This window comes from Sus scrofa, chromosome 7, assembly GCF_054392235.1.
Source record: "Sus scrofa isolate SSC_HxYL_T2T_F1_AM1 chromosome 7, Sscrofa_HxYL_maternal_Yorkshire_Landrace_v2.0, whole genome shotgun sequence".
NCBI lineage: Eukaryota > Metazoa > Chordata > Mammalia > Artiodactyla > Suidae > Sus > Sus scrofa.
Genome location: NC_139389.1, coordinates 128,629,411 through 128,655,694, shown reverse-complemented (window position 1 = coordinate 128,655,694; position 26,284 = coordinate 128,629,411). Strand labels below are relative to the sequence as shown.

Sequence of the window (26,284 nt, the reverse complement as noted above, 5' to 3'; positions counted from 1 at the left end):
GTCAAATTGGAGCTGCAGCTGCTGGCCTACACCACAGCCACAGCAACATGAGATCCAAGCTGCATCTGCAACCTATGCTGCAGCTTGTGGCAACACTGGATCCTTAACCCAAAGGGCGAGGCCAGGGATCGAACCCACATTCTCATGGATACTAGTCGGGTTCTTAAGCTGCTGAGCCACAATGGAAACTCCCTTCTGATTTCTTTTCTAAAAAAACATATTAAGTAATTCAGATTTGTAAGATGTCTGTTAGGAATTTTAGGACCAGGCAAGACAGAGACAATTTTGGCTTGAAAGAAAAGGGAAAAGATATTTTTCTACTTATTTGCCTCTCCCTTAATTAGTGGTGGGTAATCACATTAAATCAACATTCTCTAAATTCTTGTTGTTGTTGTTGTTGTTATTTTAGGCCACACCCGCAACACATAGAGGTTCCCAGGCTAGGGGTCCAATCGGAGCTGTAGTCCCTGGCCTACACCATAGCCAGAGCGAAACCCAATTCGAGCTGCACCTGCAACCTACACCACAGTTCATGGCAATGCCGGATCCTTAAGCCACCGACCGAGACCAGAGGTCGAACCCGAGTCCTCATGGATACTAGACTCGTTTCTGCTGAGCCACAACGGGAACTCCAAATTGTCAACGGTTGCTGGTTATTTTAAGTTTTGTCAGGCTACTGTCTATATTTGCTGTTGGCCATAGATGTGTTGGGATGATTTAATCTCTTGAGTTATTTTTGCTGAGAGTGAGGGTTCGAAAATCAAATAGGGGAGAGAAAGAACAGGTTTGTTAAAAATGCAAGTATTAGCGTAAAATGGAACTTCCTAATCTAGGACGTTAGAGACCGAGTAACGAAATCGAGGAGTGGTACCACCTGTGCTGTACTCTAGACTAAGACTTCAAATATATTTTAGAGAAGAAATAGAAACGGACTCATCGGAAGGGCATGTTCGTTGGCCCTTTTATTACAATGAGGGTTTAAGTAAATGGTGAATACATGTTTTGGTTTCTAAGGGTCATTTGATGGGATTATCCCGTTTGATTGGGTGAGGGCTCTGGGTGAGTTATTTAGGGAATGTTCATTTGGAACATGTGATGCCCAGGCTTGGTCTTAGTCCTGGAAATACAACGATGAGTCTGAGTCGGGGATGGGCCTTTGCATTTGGCATAATTTGTCTGATTTCACATTAGAGTCTTTGAAGTAGCTTATTGGTGGATAAATCTTTCAAATTGAATGTTGGGTGCTCTAGTGATTTTTATTTTATATTGTCTTTTTAGGGAACTTCCATATGCTTCATTGCATTGTAAAATTTCATAGCATGAAATTAATATAATAGTAGTTGATTATGCATTGTATTTTAATGCATTATCCTGAATCAGGACATAGTGATTATATCTATTGTGATGTTGTGTCCTAGTGTCATTTATGTTCATTTGCTTAATTTAACCTTTTGGCATATTTTTGACATTTTGTGTTTTAGCATAAAGCTTTCACTGAAGTATTTCTAGATGACTCACATAACCCTGCAAACTGTCGTGTATCAGTACAAGTTGCCACACCAGCATTAAACCTTTCTGTTCGCTTCCCGATACCTGATCTTCGATCAGATCAAGAGAGAGGACCATGGTTTAAGAAGTCACTTCAGAAGGAGATTCTTCATTTAGCATTCACGGATCTAGAATTTAAGACTGAATTCATAGGAGGATCAACCCCTGAACAAGTTAAATTGGAACTTACCTTTAGAGAACTAGTTGGTAAGATTGAACGTGCCTACAAGAGAGCCACTAGAGAGAAACAACTGCTCTTGAAACTTACAGTAGGAAAAATATGGCAGCCCCCAAACATAATAACGTTGAACATACTTTAGGGAACGAGAGTAACACCTTTTTTCCAATACTGTAAATATGTGATATTTATCAGGTTTTTGAAGGAAACGCTGATGCATGGCGATTTATTCACTTGGAGAATAGCATGCGTAGGGCTGATACTAGCCAAAAGTTTTTGAGTGCCGTTCTGTGTTTGCTGTGTGCTGAGTGCTTCATACACATTATATTTCCAATTATGTTTGTCTTTTATAAGTGAGGACTCCGTCACCTTCTGAAGAGGTACCTTCCAAGGTCCTGTAGTAGTAATGGCAGAATCCAGAGTCAAACCCAAGTCTGACACTAGAGCTTGAGCTTTCAACCATGAGGCTAATCTCCAGTGACTTTTCTTTATAAAACTTTTTTTTTTTTTTTTTAAGTTTTCCTGTATTTCTTTGCTTTTGTCAACTAACGGAAACAGTATATAGACCTAAAGTGAACCAAGTGTGTGAGGAACTCCAAAAGATCCTCACATTTTCTGTGGCTCCTAAACGGCCCTTCTCTGCTCCCTGGCTTCTCCAGCCCCGACCCCCAGCCACCACCACTACAGCCCCCGCCACCGTTGCGCTGACCTCTTTCTCTGGAAATAGGCTTGGGTTTTCCTCCCCTTGTTCTGAGTTTTACATCTTTAGAGATATTTAAAATCGACCATTTCCAATTATGATTTCATGAAAAAGCCTTTACAGGTTATCTGGAATCTTCCCTTGTCTCTAGTGATAAGAAACTTATTATTCTGGTGGCAAGTCATTCTTTGTAAAATGGAATGAAAAGACATATTGTGAAGAGGTCATTCTTACAGGGCTTGGTACAAAACAGATGTATCTCTATGTTCCCAGATTAACTGTATAAACTCTTATGAAGAATAATCCCTAAGTGGCACTCACTGAGTGGTAACTCTTATATTTCACATGTCATGACTATGCCCCTTACACAGTAAACCTTGGCACTTAAGAATTTGCGTTTGAAGGGAAAACGGCGTCTTTAATTTATCGGTTCCTCCCATCCCCACATGTCCGCGTGCAACAGGAGCAAACAGGTGAAGGCTGTGGGACGTAGTGCTGGCTTGTCCCTGATGTAGACAATCTTTGCCCCTGGAAGCAGGACAGTGTCTTTTCTGCTCGCATTTGAGAAGAAGCGCATTTCCATCAACCAGTCTTGTTTTCGTAGGGTCATTCCAGGAAGATAAAGGAGAGCCGTCCGTTAAGTTTTTCCACGTGACTAGTGGAGGCGATGGAGAGACGACGCCACCGGATGACTTCGACTGGCCGCGGTGAGTGAGCAGTGCACGTGATGCGCACATCGAGTTGCTGCAGTTTTTTGACCAGTGTTTTGGCTATTGAATTTAACCTAAACATACCCAGCCTTGATAAGAGAACCCAGAGGAAGCTGGAAAAATTAATTAGTACTCAATATTTATTTTATAATTTATCGAAGGTGTCTATTAGACACTGACAGAAATGGAAACATCAAATGTTTTCTCTGGCCTCAAGTTATCTAGCCTGACTAGACGGACAAAAGTATCATTAATCATTTAAAAATAGTTCATTTTTAAAAAGGGCTTTAGGAGTTCCTGTCAGGGCTCAGGGGTATCAAGCCCAACTAGGATCTATAAGGATGTGGGTTCGATCCCTGGCCTCGCTCAGTGGTTAAGGATCTGGCGTTGCCATGAGCTGTGGTGTAGGTCACAGATGTGGCTCGGATCTGGTATTGCTGTGGCCTGGTGGAGGCTGGTGGCAACAGCTCTGATTCGACCGCTAGCCTGGAAACCTCCATATGCTATGGGTGCGGCCCTAAAAGGACAAAAGGGGAAAAAAAAAGGCCTTTATTTGAAAAGATATATAGCCCCGTTTGGTTAATCACCAAATGAATTTTGTCGTCAGTGATTGTTTTCGAAAAGTGTTTTCAAATCTGGGGAGCTTTTACAAGACACTGATTCTTGGGCCCACCTTGAGTTTCTGCGTTAGAGCCTGGGCATCAGTATGGTTTAAAAATTACACCAGGTGTTACACCTTTTGCAGTGGGACTTGGAAAAACACTGCTTCAGGATTTCTTTTTTTTTCTTTCTTTCTCTGTTTTTTTTTTGTTTTGTTTTTTTTTTTTAGGGCTATACCTGCTGCATATGGAGGTTCCCAGGCTAGGGGTCAAATCAGAGCTGCAGCTGCCGGCCTATAGCATCTCAGGATCCAAGCTGAGTCTGCGACCTACACCACAGCTCATGGCAACCCCGGATCCTAAACCCACTGAGCAAGGCCAGGGATCAAACCCACATCCTCATGGGTACTCTTTGGGTTTGTTACCACTGAGCCACGACAGGAACTCCCTTTAAGATTTCTTAGGTAGAAGAAATTATCCGTTTCTTTTTCCTCCCTCTCTCCCTCCCTTCCTTCCTTTTTCTTTTTATGGCTGCACCTTTGCCATATGGAAATTCCCAGGCTGTGGGTTGAATCAGAACTGTAGCTGCCACCTGCACCACAGCCACAGCAATGCTGGATCCAAGCTGAGCCACATCTGCAACCTACACCGAAGCTCAAGGCAACACTGGATCCTTAACCTACTGAGTGAGGCCAGGGATCAAACCCGCATCTTCATGGGGACAATGTCAGGTTCCTAACCCACTGAGCCACAGTGGGAACTGCATTCTTTAAAATACATTAGCCTGATAGTGGGCGTGGATTATATTTAAAAGAACTTATTTTACCCTGAAGAATAGTGCTTTATTTTATTGAAAACTGAGTATGTGAAGCGTCTTTAGGAATTAAAGTGATTTTTCTTGTGCTGTTTTCCTACCTGCTTTCTTTTACCTCCCGTCCCGTATGTGCCAGACCTGTCGGAACACCTAGGACAGGCCTGATCAGTGCATGTCTGTTAATGAGTAGTTTTCATAGGAAGAGGATCTACTTTAGTTAGGTACTTTGAAAGCACAGTTTACATTAGGATATCTATGAATTACCAAACAGTCATTTTCATTTGTAACTAGAACCAACTGGCACCACTTACTCAGGGGAAGACAAGCTGTTATTGATGCAGCACGGCTGTTTGTTTGCGAGTGCCATGCCTCCTCCTGACAGCAGGCCGACGTGCTGATAAAAAGGAGCCCACAAAGCCTTGTGCTGGTGGAGAGCCACAGAGGGTTAAGAAAGGAATGGCTTTGCTCTGGAGCAAAGCTAATGTCATCACAGTCTGTTAGTTCCTGTTATTTTGGGTTTGTAGCTATAAAACACCACCCTGCTAACACAAGCCTTTTATTATTGAAATTCCTGAAGGAAAAGCTTACTTTGTTGTTGCAATTCTGAAAATATTCCCTAATGAGTGTCTCCTTTTTTCATTTCAGCAGTTTACATAACTTGAGGTTTCTTAGGTATGCAAGTATTCTGTAACAGCCTAAGAGATGGCATGTAGGAGGTTTAATGATAATTAATGGAATTCTTAGGGAAAATTTGCTACCTTTTAATGAATAAAAATGTTTTAAATTGAAGTATGGTTGATTTATAATGTGTAGGTTCCAGTGTACAGCACAGTCTTTCAGTTATACACATACATAAATACATTCTTCTTTATATGCTTTCCATTATGGTTTATTGTAGAATATTGAATATGGTTCCCTTTGCTCTACAGTAGGACTTTGTTGTTTATCTGTTTTATATTTCGTGGTATGTGTCTGCAAATCCCAAACTCCTTTCTCCCAAACTTCTAGTTTACCCCTCCCTACCCCCTTTCCCCTTTGGTAAGCATAAATGTGTTTTCTGTATGTGTGAGTCTGTTTCTGTTTTTTTTAAACAAGTTTTTTAATGAACTCTGAAATAACCTTTTTATCTCAAAAGATCAAATTTTCACTAGTCAAGTATAAAATGTTAATGCCTTCTTTTATTGTTTCACCAGTTCCACACGTCTAAGTTTATAGCATGCTCCACTTTGTAGAGAAGTTGACCTCTGTTATTAATGATTTAATTAATCAGTGGGCTTGGTGTCCATATGTGTACAAGTCAGTTCTGTGGATTACGCTTAGATCTTGATTTTTCAATTGTCTTTGCTATCAGAATTGTACTGAAAGTAAACCCACCAACCATGCATTCCATTTTGGAGAGAATAGCAGCCGAGGAGGCGGAGGAGAGTGACAGCCACTACCAGGAAGAGGAGGAGGGGGCCGCTCATTCCCTGAAAGACGTTTGTGATCTGAGACGACCAGCCCCATCTCCCTTCTCTTCTCGTAGAGTGATGTTTGAAAATGAACAGGTAAAATAAAAGTGAGCAAGCAACAAAGGAACTGCCCTCTGTCGGAGAGGAATGGTTTTAATGCTTTATCTTTTAAAAAATACTATGTATATTGTTTTTGCCAGATTTTTAGCTCTCTGATTGAACAACACCTGTTTTTTCCCTTGGCTTAAAGTTGCATGCTTATTTATTTGCTCGCATACCAAGTCGCGTGGGGAGGGTAAGATGATGCTACTGCTATTTTAAATATAAAATGGTTATTTGATGCATTTTTTTTCTTTTTTTTTTGCACGAATCTGTTATGTTTTAGATGGTGATGCCAGGAGACCCTGTAGAAATGACAGAGTTTCAGGATAAAGCCATCAGCAATTCTCATTATGTGCTGGAACTTACATTACCCAACATTCATGTAACACTACCTAATAAAAGCTTTTATGAGAAGCTTTATAATAGGTGAGTTCAGACCCATTTAGTTGAGTCTTTGGGATGGAACTTTCCTGCCTGACTGCCTCTCTGTTTTCCCTCTTCCCCCTTTGCTTCTCTTGCGTTAATGGGATCTGCTTTGTAGGGTGTTGATTATAAAACTGTGACTGTTATGATGGGCTGTTGTCATAGTAGAGTGTCTTAACTAGTATATCTGGTAGTTTGGTTACTTGAGGGTGAGATATTTAATTCCTCCATCTTCAGATTGGCTGGGCACCCTCCATCACCTTACAACAGAGTACTGAGAAAATTTCTTTTTTTGTGCAGCGACATGAAAAGAGTTGGGAGATACTTGTGTAGAGGGCCAACAGATACTTGTGTAAATCCAAGTCCCAGAGTCTTTGGAGAAGGAGCATCCCTTCTCAGAGTTTAAAAAAAAAAAAAAAAAAAAAAAGCGTCTTATTAGAACTAGAAATTCTAACTTGTAAACTTGTATATAAAAACTGAAATTTAGGAGTTCTTGGTAGCTGATGCAGTGGGTTAAAGACCTGGCATTGTTGCTGCTGCAATGGCGCAGTTCGGTCCCTGGCCCAGGAACTTCTGCATGCTGTGGATGTGGCCAAAACAAAACAAAAAAAATAAATAATTAAAAAATATAAAAGCTTACATTTATTGCATTTAAGTATCCTTAAACATACATACCAAGCAAATGTGTTGAAATAAGTAGCCTTTCAAAGGGGAGAGATCGTAGACCCTGAAGACCCCGGACAGTTCACCTGGTCCCTGTGAGCATAGTTTCCGCATCTCTGAAATGGAGAGGATGCTCACACAGGCCTCAGGGGTCGTTGAAACACTGACCTGACCGACAGCATTTGGAAAGTTCTGAGACCAGCGCCTGGCTTCGAATGAGCACTCAGTAGTCGGCTGTTGTTGTTACCGCTCCCACTCGCTCTAGTGTACCTGGACAGCGGTCACGTCGGGTTCTAGAAAAAGAATCCTTAGTGTCTGTCATCTCTAGCTTCCCACACGCGAACAAGTCATCCAGATTTTTGCTCAGCTTCTGACTCCAAACTGTTGTTTCTCCTGTGGATTTACTTGGTATCACATAAGATTTGGATTTATACATGTTCTAAAGTTTGGAAACCACCAATCTCTAGACTACTTCTTATTTTATAGTTGAGGAGTGTCTGCCAAGAGCTTACAGGTATGCAAAGCTAATAAGGCTGAGCAAAATGAGACAACTGGTTTCAGCTCTAGCCCAGAGGTCAGAAGGGCTAAAGCTGTTTCTTTTTCCTTCTGCATTGATTGAGCATGTGGCTCTTTGGTTAAATTGAGATATCAGAAGAGTAATACATACCTTAAACATTCAGTTTACAAGTATTTGTTCATTTACCACTTTTAAAAATACAGGACAAGGCCTTTTTTTTTTTTATTATGAACCACTGGTTAGAATGTTTGCTTCATGTGTACCCAGAAGGCTTTGTCTAAAATTTTCAGATTTTAATTTCTTAAAAGTAGAGTGGAAAAATAATTTCAAAGTAATGAATACAGGAGTTCCCTCATTGCTCAGTGGGTTAAGGATCCTTTTGTTTTTTCTTTTAAGGGCTGCACCATGGCATATGGAAGTTCCCAGGTTAGGGGTCCAGCTGGAGCTGTAGCTATTGCCCTACACCACAGCCACAGCAACACAAGATCTAAGCCACCTCTGTGACCTACACCATAGCTCATGGCAAAGCCGGATCCTTAACCCACTGAGTGAGGCCAGGGATCGAACCTGTGTCCTCCGGATACTAGTCAGGTTCGTTTCCACTGAGCTACAACAGGAACTCCAAGGATCCATTTTGTCACTACTGTGGCTCAGGTTTGATCTCTGCCCTGGGAGCTTCTGTATGCCATGGGTGCAGCCAACAAAAAGCAATGAATGCAGAACCCTTTCAGGTTTGTAAGGTTTTTTTTCACTTCAGTCTATATACTGAAAAGCCGTGAGTTAGCACAATATTGAATTAAACTATGCTTACATTTACAGCTGGGATGAGCAGCTATGAGGCCAAACATAATTGACCCTTGGTGGGTCAGGTGGGCTGGAGAGTTGTCTACCAGCAGCAAGCAGTTAGCATATGGGGGAACCTGGTCAGCATGGCAGGTGGGGTAGCTTAAATCAGGGAACTCGGGGGTATCCATTCATCTGGGGAACTGGTTAAACGGCGGTTGCTTAAGAGAGTTTCTGTTCTCTCTTCCCCTGCCCACTTGTCTGTCTCTGAAACCCCTAGAATTACATAGCTACTGTAGTGGTCTCCGCCCTGTGGCTCAGGTAAATCACATATATAAGTTACTCCATGTGTGAATTACTTGCACCTTATTTGGCTTTGTGTATTTTTTTGTTTTAAAAATGTTCAAACGCATAGAAAAGTTGCAAGGACAATACAAAGAGCTTTTTTCCCTGAACCATTTGAGAGTAAGTTGCTAACTTGATTGTCCCTTGAGCAATTGAGTATGTATTTCTCACCAACAGGAACATTCTTCTGTGTAATCATAATTCAGCCATCAAAATAAGAAAATTAATATTTTATATAACCATCTAATCCTCAGACCCCATTCAAGTTTTGCTAAATGTTTCATAATACACTTTATTATATATAACATTTAAAAATATTTTTTTCTGAGCAGGAATTATAAATGACTCTGCCTTCCTTAAATATCTTCTGGTTTTGGGGGGGTTTCCTTTTTTTTTTTTTTTTTTTTTTTGCTTTTTAGGGCCGCACCCTTGGTGTATGGAAGTTCCCAGGTTAGGGGTCAAATCGAAGCTATAGCTGCTGGCCTACACCACAGCCACAGCCACACGGATCCAAACCACATCCACAACCTACCCCACCACTTACCGCAACACCATGTCCTTACACTAAGTGAGGCCAGAGATCAAACCCACGTGTTTGTGGATATTAGTCAGATTTGTTTCCACTGTGCCACAAGGGGACTCCCAAGTGTTTTCTTTCTTGATGGAAACATCATCCAATGATTTATAGTTAATGGTATCAAGACTGTGTTTAGACCAAAAATGTAAAAGGAAAACATAGTAAAATCATATGAAACTTACATTTACAGGTCATATACCATGAACTGCAGGTTTTATTTAAAGTAATAACTTTGGAGTTCTCTAGTGGCACAGTGGGTTAAGGATCTGACATTGCTACTGCAGCGGCTTGGGTCATAGCTATGGTATGGGTTCCATCCCTGGCCCCAGAATTTCCACATGCTGTGGGTACGGCCAAAAAAAAAAAAAAAAAAAAAAAAAAAAAAAAAAAAGTGTTAGTTTCTCTTTCACCTACGAAGAGAATGGGGGTAGGGGAGTTCCTGTTGTGGCACAGTGGAAACAAATCTGAGATACAGGTTCCATCCCTGGCCTCGCTCAGTGGGTTAAGGATCCCTGCATTGTCATGAGCTGTGGTGTAGGTCGCAGACATGACTCGGATCCCGAGTTGCTGTGGCTGAGGTGTAGGCAGGCTGGTGGCTGTGCTCTGATTCAGTCTTTAGCCTGGGAACCTTCATGTGCTACAGGTGCAGCCCTAAAAAGCCAAAAAAAAAAAAAAAAAAAAAAAAAGAAAGAAAGAATAGGGAATAAGGTAAAAAAAAATTTGCTGAGAAAATTCATTTTATACTTTCACTGTTTGTTCATATAGGAGTTTAGGCTGCGACCTGGATATAGACTCTTGTTTCTTTGTCCTGTGAGTAACATGCCCAAGAGGTAGGGAGCCAAGTGCGGACCGCACAGTGGGGGCATCGCTGTCAGCGGGTCTGAGATGAGACGTCCCTCCGCCCTGTGTCCCTGATGGGCACCTGGTGATGCTTCCACAAGGAGACCTTTTGGGCGGGGATTGCAGTCTGTTGAGGGTGACAGTACTCAGTCCCGGTTTATACTTTCTAGGGCCTCAGAAGCTCAGGATTGACGGGGAAGTTCCTAGACAAGTGGCTTCTCACAGGCAGGGCTGGGGCCGCACTGTCGCTTGGCACCTTGAGTGGTATTCACACTAGGCTTTACGATGAGTCTGCTTTTGGCAGTCCTTCCATGTGAGTCATCCACTGGTCCTTTCACCACACCCTCAGTGCTGCTCTGTGACAGCCACTGTGCCAGGCACAGAGAGAGATGCCTGCGACGCAGGTCCCTCTCCCTCAGGGGCTGCGGTCTGGGGGCGGGACAAGAAACTGGAGTTACAGGTGCCGTGACTGCACTGTGTGTGTGTGAGGGAGGTGCTGTGGGTCCAGACCTCACAAAAACCTTCTGTGGAGGACCCTGGAAAGTCTGATTTTTCATGACATCGTAGAGGTGAGTGGTGGGGCTGGGGAGTGTCTAAGTAGTGACAAATATTTCTTTGACAGAGTAGGACGTGGTGGTAGCCTGGCTTGACATGTGTTCCCCCCAGCAGTCCCCAGTATTGACTTGGCTGTTCCTCTAGTTAGAAGGGTTTCCTCTCTTTATTCCGTGTTCTCTGTGCATTCTGCATCTCATGCAAACTTGTCGGTGAAGCTGTGCCTTCTGTTGAAGAAGGGAAAAGCAGATAAACATCCCTAGAGGAAGTGAATAAGGAGCGAGAATTGATGTGGGAGCTGAACCAGCTGTGTGACCTTGGGCCAGTCACCTAACCTTTATGAGGCAGTTTCCTCAAGGGTAAAGTGGGAGTATTAATTCTCCCTTGGCTGCCTCGTAGGATTGAGGGGCGACAGTGCCTAAGCGGTTGTAGTTTACAGTGCTCTCGTGTATGTGAACGGTCTTCCTGTTGTTCTTTATGGGATTCTATTTTTAATAAACTTCTTCTTTTAAAGTGTTTTTAGATGTATGTAATTTGATGCATATAACATAGAGAAACCTAGACAGATATCTATTTAGGTATCTGATGGGAAAAATTCTTTTCTCAAATGCTTTTTAAAAGAAAACTCTGTGTAAGATAATTTCCATTTTACCACTTAGAGAAATTATTATTCATGTGACTTCTTAAAGGATTAATCCTTCGTTTGCCTTCAGTTGAACTCAGAGTTCTGTATTTACTTTTCAACTTTTGTCTTTATAGGATCTTTAATGATTTGCTGCTATGGGAACCAACAGCTCCTTCACCAGTAGAGACATTTGAAAATATTTCATATGGTATTGGGCTTTCAGTAGCCAGTCAACTGATCAATACCTTCAACAAAGATAGTTTTAGTCCATTTAAATCTACTGTTCACTATGGTAATATATTTTAAATTTCTTCTGAATTAAAATGTCTGGTTTATCAATTAAGTAATAACCTCTTAAATTGGTGGATTTAAAAATGTTTCTTTGGTGTTTTCCCTTTATAACTATAGTTTATAATATCTTTTAGGAATTTATAGTATTTTCCCATTTTTAGCTGTGTATTGAGAAAGTTATCAATGGAGTGTTATTTTTATAATGATAGTATATACATTGTCTGAAGTTAAGTGGTAAAGAGGAAAACGTAGAAAGTACATTTTAGGAGTTCCTGTTGTGGCTCAGTGGTAACGAACCTGACTCGTATCCACGAGGATGTGGATTCGATCCCTGGCCTCCCTCAGTAGCTTAAGGATCTGGCTCGGATCTTGCATTGCTGTGGCTGTGGTGTAGGCAGGCAGCTTTAGCTCCAATTCTCCTCCTGGCCTGGGAACTTCCATATGCCATGGATGCAGCCCTAAAAAGCAAAAAAAAGAAAGAAAAAAGAAAGTACATTTTTATTGTCATGCCAGATTCTTTGTTAAGATAAACAGATTGTAAAATAAATAGTCTTGTTATAATGGTCAAGTTTGAATGCCATTTTATTTGAAGAAGCTGTTGGAAAGAACCATGTCATAGTGACCTTTGTGTCTTACAGATGAGGAGAGTGGGTCTGAGGAGGAGACTTTGCAGTATTTTTCTACCGTTGATCCCAACTATCGTTCCCGTAGGAAAAAAAAACTAGACTCTCAGAACAAGAACTCGCAGAGTTTTCTCTCAGTTCTTCTGAGTATTAATCATGGATTAATGGCAGTGTTTACAGATGTAAAGGTAAGGATTTACAAATCTATAGTGGTTTTTCAAAGTGTGTCTTAATTTAAATCTACCGTGATTATACATCCAGTAATTGAGGTGGCCTGAGGTTTTTCTCAGTGACGGATGAAGCTCAGTTTTCTGAGGCGCGCCATGATGACAGCAGCTTGGAAGTTTAATTTCCACTGCACATCAAAGACAAACATTACATGGACCTTCTTTTGGAAAATGTGCTGGTTCTACTCCTGAGTGATAACTAGTAATTTATTCATTCTAAAGAAGGATGAAGTACAGGGATTCATTTGGCAGAAGAGGCTGAGCATTGCTTTTAATTATTCAGCTTTCAATAGCACCATGTTGGATGGTTCAAGATTCAGACTGCCTTGCTGAAGGTGGGAGATCCTCCTAACTGAACAAGGAACATCTCAAGAGTCATTCTCACTTTTCTGTGTTTAATTAATGACTGCTGTGTCTTTCTGATTTTTTGTTTTTTTTGTTTTGTTTTGTTAGCAAGATAGTGGAGATCTGTTGGAAAACAAACATGGTGAATTCTGGTTAGAATTCAATAGTGGTTCTCTGTTTTGCGTGACAAAATATGAAGGTTTTGATGACAAGCACTACATCTGCCTTCATTCAAGCAGTTTCAGTCTCTACCACAAAGGTAGGACAAGTGTTAAAAATGTGTATTTTGTTCACATCTGCTTAAACATGTTTAAATTTTGCTTAATAAAGAGAATCCGTTGAGAACAGAACTCTTACCATAGAAATTAGTTTCTGTGGGGTATTCTGATGTCACTGGCAAAGTAATAATTATTGTAAATTAGAAGTTGATCCTGTGTTCTCCCTGCCTCACACACCTTTTTTTTTTTTTTTTTTTTTTTTGTCTTTTTAGGGCTGCACTCAAGGCATATGGAGGTTCCCAGGCTAGGGGTCCAGTCGGAGCTGTAGTCGCTGGCCTACACCACAGCCACAGCAACGTGGCATCCAAGCCATATCTTTGACCGACATGACATCACATAGCAACCCCGGATCCTTAACTGAGCGAGGCCAGGGATCAAACCCTTGCCCTCATGGATGCTAGTTGGGTTTGCTAACCTCTGAACCACAATGAGAATGCCATTTTTTTTTTTTTTAAGTGGCCACACATGAGGCATATGAAAGTTCCCAGGCCAGAGATTGAATCCGATCCGCAGTGTGACACATGTCACAGCCGTGGCAACATCGGATCCTTTAACCTATTGCACCAGGCTGGGGATCGAACCCATGCCTCTGCAGCTACCTGAGCTGCTAACAGTTGATTCTTCACCTACCGCACCACGGCAGGAACTCCTCTGTGTTCTTCCCCCACCCCGCCAGGCCCCGTTCTTTTTTTGCAACAACTTTATTGAGATATAATTCACATACCATACAATTCATCCACTTAAACGATACACTTCAGTGGTTTTTGGTATCTCACAGAGTTGTGCAGGCATCGTCACAGTCAACTTTAGAACATTTTCATCATCCCCAAAAGAAAGTCTACACCCTTTAGCTATAAATCCTCACAGCTCTCCAATCCCCACTAGCCCTAAGAAACCACTTACTAATCTACTCTGTCTCTATGAATTTGTCTTTTCAAGGCCATTTCATATAAATGGAATCATTAGGGTTCCAGTCATTAATCATCAGAGAAATGAGGACTCTCTGTTGTGTCCCAGCAGAAGCAAATCCGACTGTGAACCATGAGGTTTTGGGTTCAATCCCTGGCGTTGCCATGAGCTGTGGTGTAGGTCGCAGACACAGCTCAGATCCTGCATTGCTGTGGTGTAGGCCGGCAGCTGTAGCTCCAGTTTGACCCCTAGCCTGGGGACCTCCATATGCCATGGATGCGGCCCTAAAAAGCAAAAAACATAATAAAGAAAAATAAATGGAATCATACAATAAAATGTCTTTTGTGACTGGCATCTTTCATTTGGCACAGTGTTTTCAAGATTCATCCAGATGTGTTAGTGTTCATTCCTTTTTATTGCCAAGTAATATTTCATTTTATGGATATACTATATATCTTTTTATCCATTGATCCGTCGATGGGCTTTACAGTCTTTATTCTTTCTTAAGTGGTATTTCCTTTGGGTAACAAATACAGAATTTACTTTTCTTTTTTTTGACCAAGCCCATGGCACATAGAAGTTCCTGGGCCAAGGATCAAACCCCCACCACAGCAGTGCCTGAGCCACTGCAGTGACAATGCCCAGTCCTCAGCTCCTGCACCACAAGAGAACTCCAGAATTTACGATTCTTTGAGCACATTCCCTCTGTTACTTTGTGACTAGAAATGAGATACTTGCATATCCTTAATGTTTATCAGATTTTCCCATTTGAATATAAGGTTCCTAGCATTTAAAGTCTCATTTTTTTTTTAACTTGGGTAGTCAGTCATACTGACGTTAGTGGAGAAGAATGGATGATTAATATCAAGCTGGCTCTCGGTCGTTTTGCCTCCAGGGCTATGTTATAGTCAGTGGAAACACATGAGTTTTTGTTTTGAGTTATAGAAGTTCATGAATTAATTTCAAATAATCACCTTGTTCTATTTTCACCCCATTGTGGATACAGGCATAGTGGATGGAGCAGTTCCTTCTACAGAAACACGACTGCCCAGTTCAACCCGCCCACACTGGCTGGAACCTACTATTTATTCCTCTGAAGAAGACGGCCTCAGTAGAGCCGCTTCGGATGCTGTGGGAGGGGACCCATTGAATATGCTCTCAGTGGCAGTTAAAATATTATCTGATAAATCAGAATCCAATACAAAGGTTTGTGTTTCATACCATTAAATATTTGCTGCTGATATGATTACTAGCTAATGAAAATAATTGCATAAATACATTATTTTCTTAGAAAAACTTCCAGGTTTTAAACTAGAGGTTTATGTAGGCAATAAACGTAATTCTTCTTCACGTTGCTTTGTGTAGGAATTTCTTATTGCTGTAGGACTGAAAGGAGCCACTCTCCAGCATAGAATGCTTCCTTCTGGCCTTAGCTGGCATGAGCAGGTAAGAGAGATGTTGTGTACGTGTTGGTTTATTTTTTTACTTTGTGTTAATATATAAGGTACATATTGAAAGGTTCACAGATCATAAATGTTGAGCGCTCATCGAATTTTCGTGAAGTGACTACTCCTGCATCAAGACGACTACTGATGTTAGGAGGTAGAACATTGTCACCAACCCAGAATGTAGTTGATTTTTTTTTTTTAACCTTAAAATCTGGTTCCTAAATATCTCAAAGATAGCATTGTCTTTTATGCCATTAAAGGGAAAAGACCTATAAGAGTGCCTGGGATAGAGGAGAATAACTGTGTTGACTTGTATCTATATATTCTTTATAAGCGCATATATCCTTTAAGTGCCATAATTTCAAAATTATTCCAGAGGCCAACAATGTATTTTGAGGCATTTATAAGGATTTTTAATTAATTTTTAGTGTAACAACTTTATTTGGTTAATTACATTTTTAGAGAGGAAACTTTCAGTAAGAAGTTAACTGTTCTTTATGTGAGAAAGAAAACTAATGCGCTATGATTCTTGTTCATTTTCTTTAGAAAGAGGAACCTTTTCTTTGTACTTGGAAAATAATAAGTTATTTTAAACTTGAATGTTGTCAGAAACATCCTGAAACATAAAATATCTATATAGAGTGGGAGTAGAGAGATGCTTAGTCACGTGGCTGGATGTAAGGGAGAGATTTAGTCTAAGCTTTTTATTTAGATAGAGTTTTAGGAGGATGGGTATTAGTGAGAAGGGCTGATTTTCAGACTGAGCTGGCTATAAATTGAGGAAAAAGAACTTCTTCCAACAATGGATTTTATAGAGGACCAGATGGAGAGTTTTAAAGTCTTTAGCAACATTTGTTTTCTTTTTTTTTTTTCAAAATAATTATTCCAAGCAAAGTAATATTGAAAGTCTATTATACATACTTTATTAGTTTCATAGAATATGATTTTTCCAAGATCTCTGTAGCATTGCAATTGTTGGGAAGGCCTCTTCATTTCAAATTCTAGTTTGGCAAATACTTTTTGAAACGAATTCCTTCAAAGTGATTTTTTTTTTTTTTTATTTAGCATTATGATTTTCCACTAAATGGTTCATTTTTTTTGTAAGCTGTTTTATTTTATGTTGGTATTAAGAATATCCTATCACAACTTTTTTTTTCTTCTAAAGCAGGGCATTTTATATTTTTGTGATTATAGATTTTACACTTCTTGAATATTGCTGACGAGCCTGTTCTGGGATACAGTCCTCCAGCTTCATTTACCACCTTCCATGTGCATCTCTGGGGCTGTGCCCTTGACTATAGGTTAGTTCACAAATGGAGCAAAATAAAGTTTTACTCCTTAAAATAGGTACTAAGTTCTGAAGAAAAGATATGATTGAGCAGAGTTAAAGTTCAGAATGCTCTTTAGAGGGAGTGTCTTTCGTTGCTGCAGACTGACATTCTCTTGTTTCTTTGGGGTATTAGGCCTCTTTATCTACCGATCCGATCCCTTCTCACTGTTGAAACATTCAGCGTTTCGAGTAGTGTTGCCTTGGATAAATCGTCTTCCACTCTCAGGTACCCAGTCAGCATCACTGTCTACCCAAATGCTGTGCAAAACGTTCGAAGACGTTTCTCTAAAGTCTTTGCTGAAAGTCTCAGTTTTTGTTAAAATCAGCGTTCTTCTGCGTGTCATGTTCCCTTCTGCAGATTTTCAGCTTTTCCTCCTCAGGTGGTTCCTGTTTCTTCAGTTCTTTACTGTGTTTCATTTTTAGAGAGGAGACTAATTCTTGAGATCGTTAGTTTACTTTTTAAAACATTTATGTATAAACTTCCCATAATACCTGATACACTTTATTTGGCTGATTTAGACCTTGTGAATTTGGGCATCTGTTAAAACTGTTGAAACTTTAGAATTAATTTGAGCAGATGATTTAATCTCATTCTTTACACCATTTAAATATTTCTAGTACTTGTAAACAGGGAGTTTTAAAGAAATATTGGTGACATTTCTAAATTAGAAACTGCATATGACTTTGATTTTGGTAATATATTAGAAAGAATGATATAACTCAATTATACCATCTTTATAATAATTATATTGAGATCATGTCGCATATACTTGAGGTTAATTTTTTAGATTGTGATTTTATCTTTCTTTTTTCCCCCCAGAATAATCTTGGATGAAGCTGCTTTACATCTTTCTGACAAGTGTAATACTGTAACTATAAATCTGAATAGAGGTAAGAGTTAAAAAACAAAATCTGGGATAGAGGAATGCCCTTTTATTTTTTGCATGTGAATATTTTAGGGCATTTTACCTCTAGAATAATGCTAGTGAACTAAGGACCTTATCAGTTTGAGTGTTGTAATATTAGTTTGTAATATCAATGACGTTGGTGAAATCCATCGAACTGTCTATACTCTTTAATATAAGGCAGAGTTCCTTTCTCACAAAAAATAAAATGAACTGCAGGATTTTAGTAGGATGAAACTCTGTTTCCATTATAGTGTAAGTATTTGTAGTACTACCTGTCATGAATTTTAAAGAAATGTTCGTTTTTGTTGGATAAGCATTTTTGGAAAGTTAGACATTTTATTCATTACTTTTGAAATTTTTAGATTACGTTCGTGTGATGGATATGGGGCTTTTGGAATTAACCATAACTGCAGTAAAGTCTGATTCTGATGAAGAGCAAGTAAGTTATTAAAATAAACAGGTTTTTTTGTTTGTTTGTTTTTTGTCTTTTTAGGGCCACACCCACAGCATATGGAAGTTCCCAGGCTAGGGGTCCAGTCAGAGCTCTAGCTGACACTCCATGACGACTGCATGACCACTGCAATGCAGGATCCAAGCCACGTCTTCGGCTACGCCACAGCTCACAGCAACGCTGGATCCTTAACCCACTGAGTAAGTCCAGGAATCAAATCCGCGTTGTCATGGATGCTAGTCGTGTTCGTTACTGCTGAGCCACTGTGGGAACTCCTAGACCTATTTTTTTTTAATGGAAGAGAATGAAAACATACTAAACTTACTGTGTAATTATTTTTACACTTACCTAACTTTGGTCAGAAATAGGTAAAATATTTTAAAATTAAGACTGAGCTATTATAAATACTTATTTCCTTTAGCAAGACAAATTACCATGTTTCATTTAATGTAAACTTATGCAGAAATTTTTTTCCTCTTGTTCTGGAAAACATTTTTATCCTTTTTTCCCATATCCTGTCCAGACTGAGCCACGCTTTGAGTTACACTGTTCGAGTGACGTTGTCCATATTAGAACATGCTCAGACTCTTGTGCTGCGTTAATGAATCTCATTCAGTATATTGCAAGCTATGGGGACTTACATGCGGCTAACAGGGCGGACATGAAGCCTGGAGCCCCTCAAAGAAAGATGAAGGTACAGCTGCCAACCTCACTCCTTAGAACTCACTCAGCCCCACCCCATGCCAGCCACATGAGTGGCATGTTTTCGTCATTGAGGTCTGCTTGAGAGTCATAGGATGGAAGGGAACCTTTGAGCAATCATCTGTCTGTTCCTTACTTTCAGAGTGGTGGAGTCTGGAAAGGTGATTCCGTGGGCCTTTTTGGAAAACTGTTTTACTCTTTGATATTCTTTGTTTCAGGACGTTAATCTTCTCAATCAATGTACGTTTTCCCAGACTTAAATTATTTTCATGTGTCCTCAGGGAAGGAAGAAAATATTTTATCATGTGACAGCCTGTTGTATTACAAGTTGTATATAAAAGATGCTGTAAGAAGATAGACAGCAGGAATTAAGATTATTACCAAGGACTTATTTTATATAATATCATCTGTATTTGTTATCTAGCGCACCATCCAGTTTTGAGTGTACTTTCTCATATGTGATGCCTTTTACCCAGGGCGCTAGAGAGGTTAAACATGGCCATCTCTCTTTTGCAGATGAATGTGGTAAGACCCAGAGAACTTAGGTGACTTGTCCTAGTTAGTAGCAGACTCAGCAGCAATCCCCAGATATTTTGATTCTCAGTTCAGTGCTTTCTTATGGCCCCATCTGTCACCGCTCTGCCCTGTCTTGAACAATATGCAGTTTGTTTAGCATTTTCTATTTTTTCAGTGTTTTCATTCTTCTTCATGGCCTCTTCTGTGAAGAGATTTCTCGAACCGTTAGGTTAATGCAACCTCTGCTAAGGGACGGATAGGCCTTGCGTTGTCTGTCATTCAGGTTGATCTTACACCTCATTTGTGTTACACTTCTGTTTTTGTTTCCTCGCTCCTGCTACATTCTCCTTGGTAATAAAGTGATTTAATGACACACTTTCTCTCCTGTTGCTTCTTAAAAGTTATTTTAAATTATCCCTTTTTTCTAATGGGATCTTTCCATTTTGGAGTCATGCTGATATTTTTTAAAGCCTGGTTTGGGTTTAATGAATCACAGTTCACTAACAAAAACGGTTAAGCATCTGTGATGGAATTGAAAGCCATGAATTACCATTTAGTAGATTTCCCCTCTTAGCTCTACCCCCTACTGTCTTTAAGTGTCTGTCTGTTCCACGAAATGAGGCTCTGACCTCCAGTGGCTTTGTCTCAGAGGGTGAAGGTCATGGCAACTATCAGATTTAAGCAGATCACACTCCCTTAGACAGATCTCCTCTCCTTCAGCTTTATTGCACTTTTTTTCCACTTTCCTTCTCTACTCTTGTATTAATGTGTCAAGATTCCAGTTCACTCTGCTGGCTTTCAGATCAAAACACATTTATTCCTATTTTCCAGGAGTTGTTGGAAGTGAAAATGATGATACTAAAAACTTAAAATGAACGCAGCACATGTAACAGCTGCTGGGGGAGAATATAGAAAAATGAATATGTTCCTCTTTCTGGTGTTTTTTATTTACTTACTTACTTACTTATTTATTTATTGTCTTTTTGCCTTTTTCTAGAGCCACTCCTGCGGCATATGGAGGTTCCCGGGCTAGGGGTCTAATTGGAGCTGTAGCTGCTGGCCTACACCACAGCCACAGCAATGTGGAAACTGAGCCGCATCTGCGACCTACACCACAGCTCACGGCAATGCCGGATCCTCAACCCCCTGAGCAAGGCCAGGGATCGAACTCACAACCTCGTGGTTCCTAGTTGTATTCGTTAACCACTGCACCACAACGGGAACTCTGCTGGTGTTTTTTAAATGTAGTGTATTTCTAGGACAAAATAATGTTAAGTAATTTGCTTCTTAGAGCATTTTTCAGTTGTTTTTAATGAAGTTTTTTGGCTGTAGGTAGATTCTAGTGGCCGATCATCCTCACGTGGTCCAGTACTTCCTGAAGCAGATCAGCAGATATTACGAGATTTGATGAGTGACGCTATGGAGGAGATTGATATGCAAGAAGCTGCTTCGTCTGTAAAACCACAGTCTAACGGTGAGACAGACCAGGACATTTTCTCTGGAAGCTGTGAATTTGTAGTGGAGGCTTATATTTTTTGTGTTCTTACAAATTCTTCAATAAGTAACTTATCAAAGAAAAAAACAAGCCTGAGCTTTGGTGGATGTTTTAGTCAAACAGCCCGTGTTTAGTGAGTGTCTAGTAGATAAATAATACTGGCCAGAATTGAAAATGTGCCAGAATTGAACCTTGGAATCTTTTTACCTAGGTGTTTTGGATGCGAAGTCTCAAATTCAGGAGCCGTGTTGTTCAGACCTCTTCCTGTTCCCAGATGAGAGTGGGAATGTGTCCCAGGAGCCTGGCCCCACCTATGCCTCATTCACTCACCACTTGACCAGTGATGCAATGACAGGCGCGCCCACAGAGAATGATGACTTTTGCATTCTTTTTGCACCAAAAGCAACCATTCAGGTAATAAATTGATAACAAAATTAAAGTCTTAAAATAGTATTACAATTGAATTGACCAATGGGCACCTGAAAAAGTTTCTCTGGATTTTGTAAACTGTACACTCTTCAGAATTTCTTCCTCTTGTAACTTACTGTTGATGCTTTGTAAATGTTCGAACTTGGCTCCTTTTTCTAAGTCCCTTAGAGACTTAGAAAAATGCTCTCTATTTGTAAAATCTCTGACATGGTTTCTTGAACTACAGAGATAGTATGTAGTAAGATACCTCTTCAGGGTAGTGAAATTAAACGGCAGAAAGAACTTCTGTACAGAGTTGTTACCTAAGAGTTGGGAAGGATAAGATGTACTTTGTGTGAAGGCTGATGGTTTCTTAATATATATAATTTCCATTTTAGCATCATGCTCACATTTAAAAAGCATGGTCTGGACTTAATGAATCCACAGTTCACTAAATAAAATGACTGGGCATTCAATCTGTATCTTTTTATTGGCAAACAAGTAGTAAAAGCCAAATTATAGACTGTAAAAAATTCTTATGGAGTAATTCACATAGAAGAGAGTTCATTTTCTAGTTAATAAAGCAAAACATCTTAAGTGACGATTAATGTATTTGTTATCCTACTTTATGTGTTGAAATTATTGGGAAGAATGCAAAATCAAGAAACCCCTTGGGGTACAGTGTAATTGGTGGTTTCTACTTAGATAAGAGAGTGTGTGCCGTCTGTGTCTTTGTCTTAGGAGAAGGAAGAAGAACCAGTTGTAAAAATAATGGTCGATGATGCAATCGTGATAAGAGATAATTATTTTAGTCTGCCTGTTAAGAAGACAGATACAAGCAAAGCCCCGTTACACTTTCCCATTCCTATAATTCGGTACGTGGTTAAAGAAGTCTCCCTTGTTTGGCATCTTTATGGAGGAAAAGATTTTGGAACAGCCCCTCCTACTTCTCCAGCTAAAAGTTTTATGTAAGTTAATTTCTACGTAAGTTTATTTGGTGGGCCAATATATTCTTTTCATAAAATATTACACAGAATTTATCCTTTAAATAATTCTTAATAAGTAGTATTAAAAACTGTAATTTAACTGTTCCTCTATTGAATAACTATACTCCATTGTATGGTTGATTTACAGTGCTGTGCTAATTTCTGCTGTACAGCAAAGTGATTCAGTTTTTTATACACACACACACACACACATACACACCCCCACACACACTCTTTTTAAAAAAATATTCTTTTCCGTTGTGGTTTATCATAGGACATTGAATGTAGTTCTCTGCTGAACAGTAGGGCCTTGTTTAGTCCCTTCATGTGTAATAGCTTCTACCTGCTAACCCCGGCCTCCCACTCCATCCCTACCTCAACGCACTCCCCTTTGGCAACCACAAGTCTGTCCTCCTTGTCTGTGAGTCTGTTTCTGTTTCCTAGATAGGTTCATTTGTGTCATATTTTAGATTCCACATGTAAGTGTTATCCTGTGGTACTTGTCTTTCTCTTTCTGACTTCACTTAGAATGATAATCTCTAGGTCCGTCCATGTTGCTGCAAATCTTTTCTTTTTATGGCTGAGTAGTATTCCATTGTATATATGTACTATGTTTTCTTTATCCATTTGTCTGTCAATGGACATCAAAGTTGTTTCCATGTCTTGGCTATTATGAACAGTGCTGCTGTGAACATAGGGGTGTGTGTATCTTTTTAAATTATAGTTCTCTCTGGATATACACCCAGGAGTGGAATTGTTGGATCATATAGTAGTTCTGTATTACAGTTTTCTGAGGAATCCCCTTACTGTTTTCCATAGTGGCTGTACCGACTTACATTCCCACCAACAGTGTAGGAGGGTTCCCTTTTCTTCACACCTTCTCCAGCATTTGTTATTTGTATATTTATTGATGATGGCCATTCTTTTTTTTTTTTGTCTTTTCTACGGCTGCACCTGATGCATATGGAGGTTCCCAGGCTAGGGGTCTAATCAGAGCTGTAGCCGCCGGCCTATACCACAGCCACAGCAGCTCGGGTTCCGAGCCGCATCTGTGATCTACACCACAGTTCACAGCAACGCTGTATCCTTAACCCACTGAGCAAGGCCAGGGATCAAACCCACAACTTCATGGTTCCTAGTCAGATTCGTTAACCACTGTGCCATGATGGGAACTCCGCAATGATGGCCATTCTTCTGGTGTGAGGTGGTACCTCATTCTGATTTGCATTTCTTTATTAATTAGCAATTTTGTGCATCTTTTTCTGTGCCTCTTGGCTGTTTGTATTTCTTCTTTTTGAGAAATGTCTATTTGGATCTTCTGCCCATTAAATGTTCCTCTTTTAATGTTAGTTTTCTATTTGAAAACTTATTTGCATTCTTTGTATTTATTTTTCTAAAATATGACTTAAGCCATTTCCATCTAGAAGAAATTTTTGGGTGCCTGCCATGTGCCAGAACCTGTGTTAGAAGCACATTCACTAAAATAAAACCCAGGCTTTGTCCCATGTTCCAAAATGGAGAAACAGTTCCATGAGCAAATGAGGGCAATGAAGTGAGGTGTGTGTTTCAGGAGGCAGGGGCCATGCCTACTCCTGAATCGCCGGTATCCAGCAGGGTACCAAGCACTGAGTTGATGCTCCTGAAGTACCTGTTAAATGAGTGCCTTATTCGATGGTTCTAGAAGAGAACTGGATAGACTAAGAGTAGTGGGGGCAAACATTCTCATTGGGGTGAGGAGGGTCAGAAAGGCTCCATGGAGTGGGAATCTTTGGTACAACATTATAATGACTTAATATGATTAAGTGCTTTTTAAAAAACTTATGTCTTTACATAATTCTTTTCTTTTTTCTTTCTGTGTGTGTGTGTGTGTGGGGCCACACTAGTGGCATATGGAGGCTAGGGGTCAAATCAGAGCTATAGCCGCCGGCCTACACCACAGTCATAGTAATGCTGGATCCAAGCCACGTCTGTGACCTACACCACAGCTCATGGCAATACTGGATCCTTAACCACCGAGCGAGGCTAGAGATCAAACCCGCATCTTCATGGATATTGGTTGGGTTTGTTAAACGCTAAGGCACGTGGGGAACTCCCCCCTTTTTTTTTTAGTACTTCTTTTCTGTGTTAATTAGGATTTCTAGGACTTGTCCTCTGACTGTCAGGGGATTCTGAAGTAATAGGGAAGTTCTAAGGAGGTCTCATTTCTAAATCTGTCTTGTGATAGGAACACCAGCATCATAGTTAGGTTTTTCTGGGTTGTTTTAAGTATTTAGCAAGCAGATGGTTGCTGTAATGACAGTCATAAAATTTGCATTCTCAGTATCACCAAGGTGTAAAAGATGTGGTTTTGATTTATAGCATTCAAGTTATGGCAGTGTTTTGATAGTTCTATAACCTTATTTTCTCTTTTCATCTTATTTTTCTTTTCTGTTGTCATTCATTACTTTTCTTTGAGTATTACTTTAACAAAGGTTTTATTTTTTTCATTTATAGTAGCCCCCACAGCTCACCGTCTCACACGCCTACAAGACATGGACGTACTGTGGTATGCGGGGGGAAAGGAAGAAACCATGACTTTTTAATGGAAATACAGTTCAGCAAGGTAAGACCCTCTGAGGCCAGAGCATCGCCGGGGGTTCTTTGCTTAGTCTCCACCCTTCCCCCCTGTGGTCTTGGGCTGTAAGTGGAAAAGTGCAAGGGTCTTGTATCAAACTCTTACCTCTTCTCCTTTCTCAAATGTTATGAGAAGATTTAGGGTTGTTTTTTTTTTTTTTTCCTAATTGAGGCATGGTTAATTTACAGTGTTGTGTTAGTTTCAAGTACACAGCAAAGTGGTTCAGTTATATATAACATATATCTGCATATATTCTTTTTCATCTTCTTTTTATTATAGATTACAAGATACTGAGTATATAGTCCCTGTGCTATGCAGTAGGTCCTTGTTATTTACCCATTTTATATGTAGTGGCAGGTATATATTAACCCAAACTCCTCATGTATCCCCCCACTCCCATGCTGTCCCCTTTGGTAACCGTAAGTTTATTTTCTGTGTCGGTGAGTCTGTTTTGTAAATAAGTTCATTTGCATCATTTAAAATACTTCCACCTACAAATGATATCATGTGATATTTGTCTCTCTGTCTGAAGTTACTTCACTTAGTATGGTTGTCTCTAGGTCTACCCATGTTCCCTGCAAGCGGCATTATTTCATTCTGTTTTAAGGCTGAGTAATCGTCCACTGTATATATGTATCATATCTTCTGCATCCATTCCTCTGTTGAGGGACATGTAGATTTGCTTCCATGTCTTGGCTATTGTAAAATAGTGCTGCAGTGAACATTGAGTGCATGTATCTTTTTCAACTATGGTTTTCTCTAGATATATCCTAGGAGTGGGATTACTGTATTATATGGTAGCTCCATTTTTAGTTTTATAAGGAGCCTCCGTATTGTTTTCTATAGTGGCTGTACCAGTTTACATTCCCATCAACAGTCTGGTAGGGTTTTTTTTTTTTTTTTTTTTTTCCTCCACACCCTCTCCAGCATTTATTACTTGTAGACTTTTTTTTTTTTTGGTCATTTCTTGGGCCACTTCTGCAACATATGGAGGTTCCCAGGCTAGGGGTCTAATCAGAGCTGTTGCTGCAGCCTACGCCAGAGCCATAGCAACATAGGATCCTTAAACCACTGAGCAAGGCCAAGGGTCAAACCTGCAACCTCATGGTTCCTAGTCGGATTCGTTAACCACTGCACCATGACGGGAACTCCTACTTGTAGAGTTTTTGATGATGGCCATTCTGACTGGTGTGAAGTGGTACCTCATTGTAGTTTTGATTTGCATTTCTCTAATAATTAGTGATGTTGTGCATCTTTTCATGTGCCTTTTCATTGCACATCTCTGTCTTCTTTGGAGAAATGTCTGTATTTAGGTCTCCTGCCCAA

At 40.0% G+C, this 26,284-nt stretch overlaps 1 protein-coding gene across 6 annotated transcripts in view; it reads left to right on the top strand.

Annotated features, from left to right (window-relative positions):
* ATG2B (autophagy related 2B) overlaps nucleotides 1-26,284 on the top strand; it is a 79,684-nt gene that overhangs the window by 29,602 nt on the left and 23,798 nt on the right. For all 6 annotated transcript variants that reach the window (XM_013978411.3, XM_021098164.2, XM_021098162.2 and 3 more), the window contains 18 exon segments: nucleotides 1,482-1,755; nucleotides 3,031-3,133; nucleotides 5,901-6,096; nucleotides 6,386-6,528; nucleotides 11,562-11,719; nucleotides 12,357-12,529; nucleotides 13,022-13,172; nucleotides 15,107-15,306; nucleotides 15,466-15,546; nucleotides 16,743-16,849; nucleotides 17,012-17,104; nucleotides 17,699-17,769; nucleotides 18,149-18,225; nucleotides 18,761-18,931; nucleotides 20,788-20,929; nucleotides 21,162-21,364; nucleotides 22,100-22,326; nucleotides 24,838-24,946. In XM_013978411.3, the coding sequence (XP_013833865.3) occupies nucleotides 1,482-1,755; nucleotides 3,031-3,133; nucleotides 5,901-6,096; nucleotides 6,386-6,528; nucleotides 11,562-11,719; nucleotides 12,357-12,529; nucleotides 13,022-13,172; nucleotides 15,107-15,306; nucleotides 15,466-15,546; nucleotides 16,743-16,849; nucleotides 17,012-17,104; nucleotides 17,699-17,769; nucleotides 18,149-18,225; nucleotides 18,761-18,931; nucleotides 20,788-20,929; nucleotides 21,162-21,364; nucleotides 22,100-22,326; nucleotides 24,838-24,946 (2,679 nt within the window).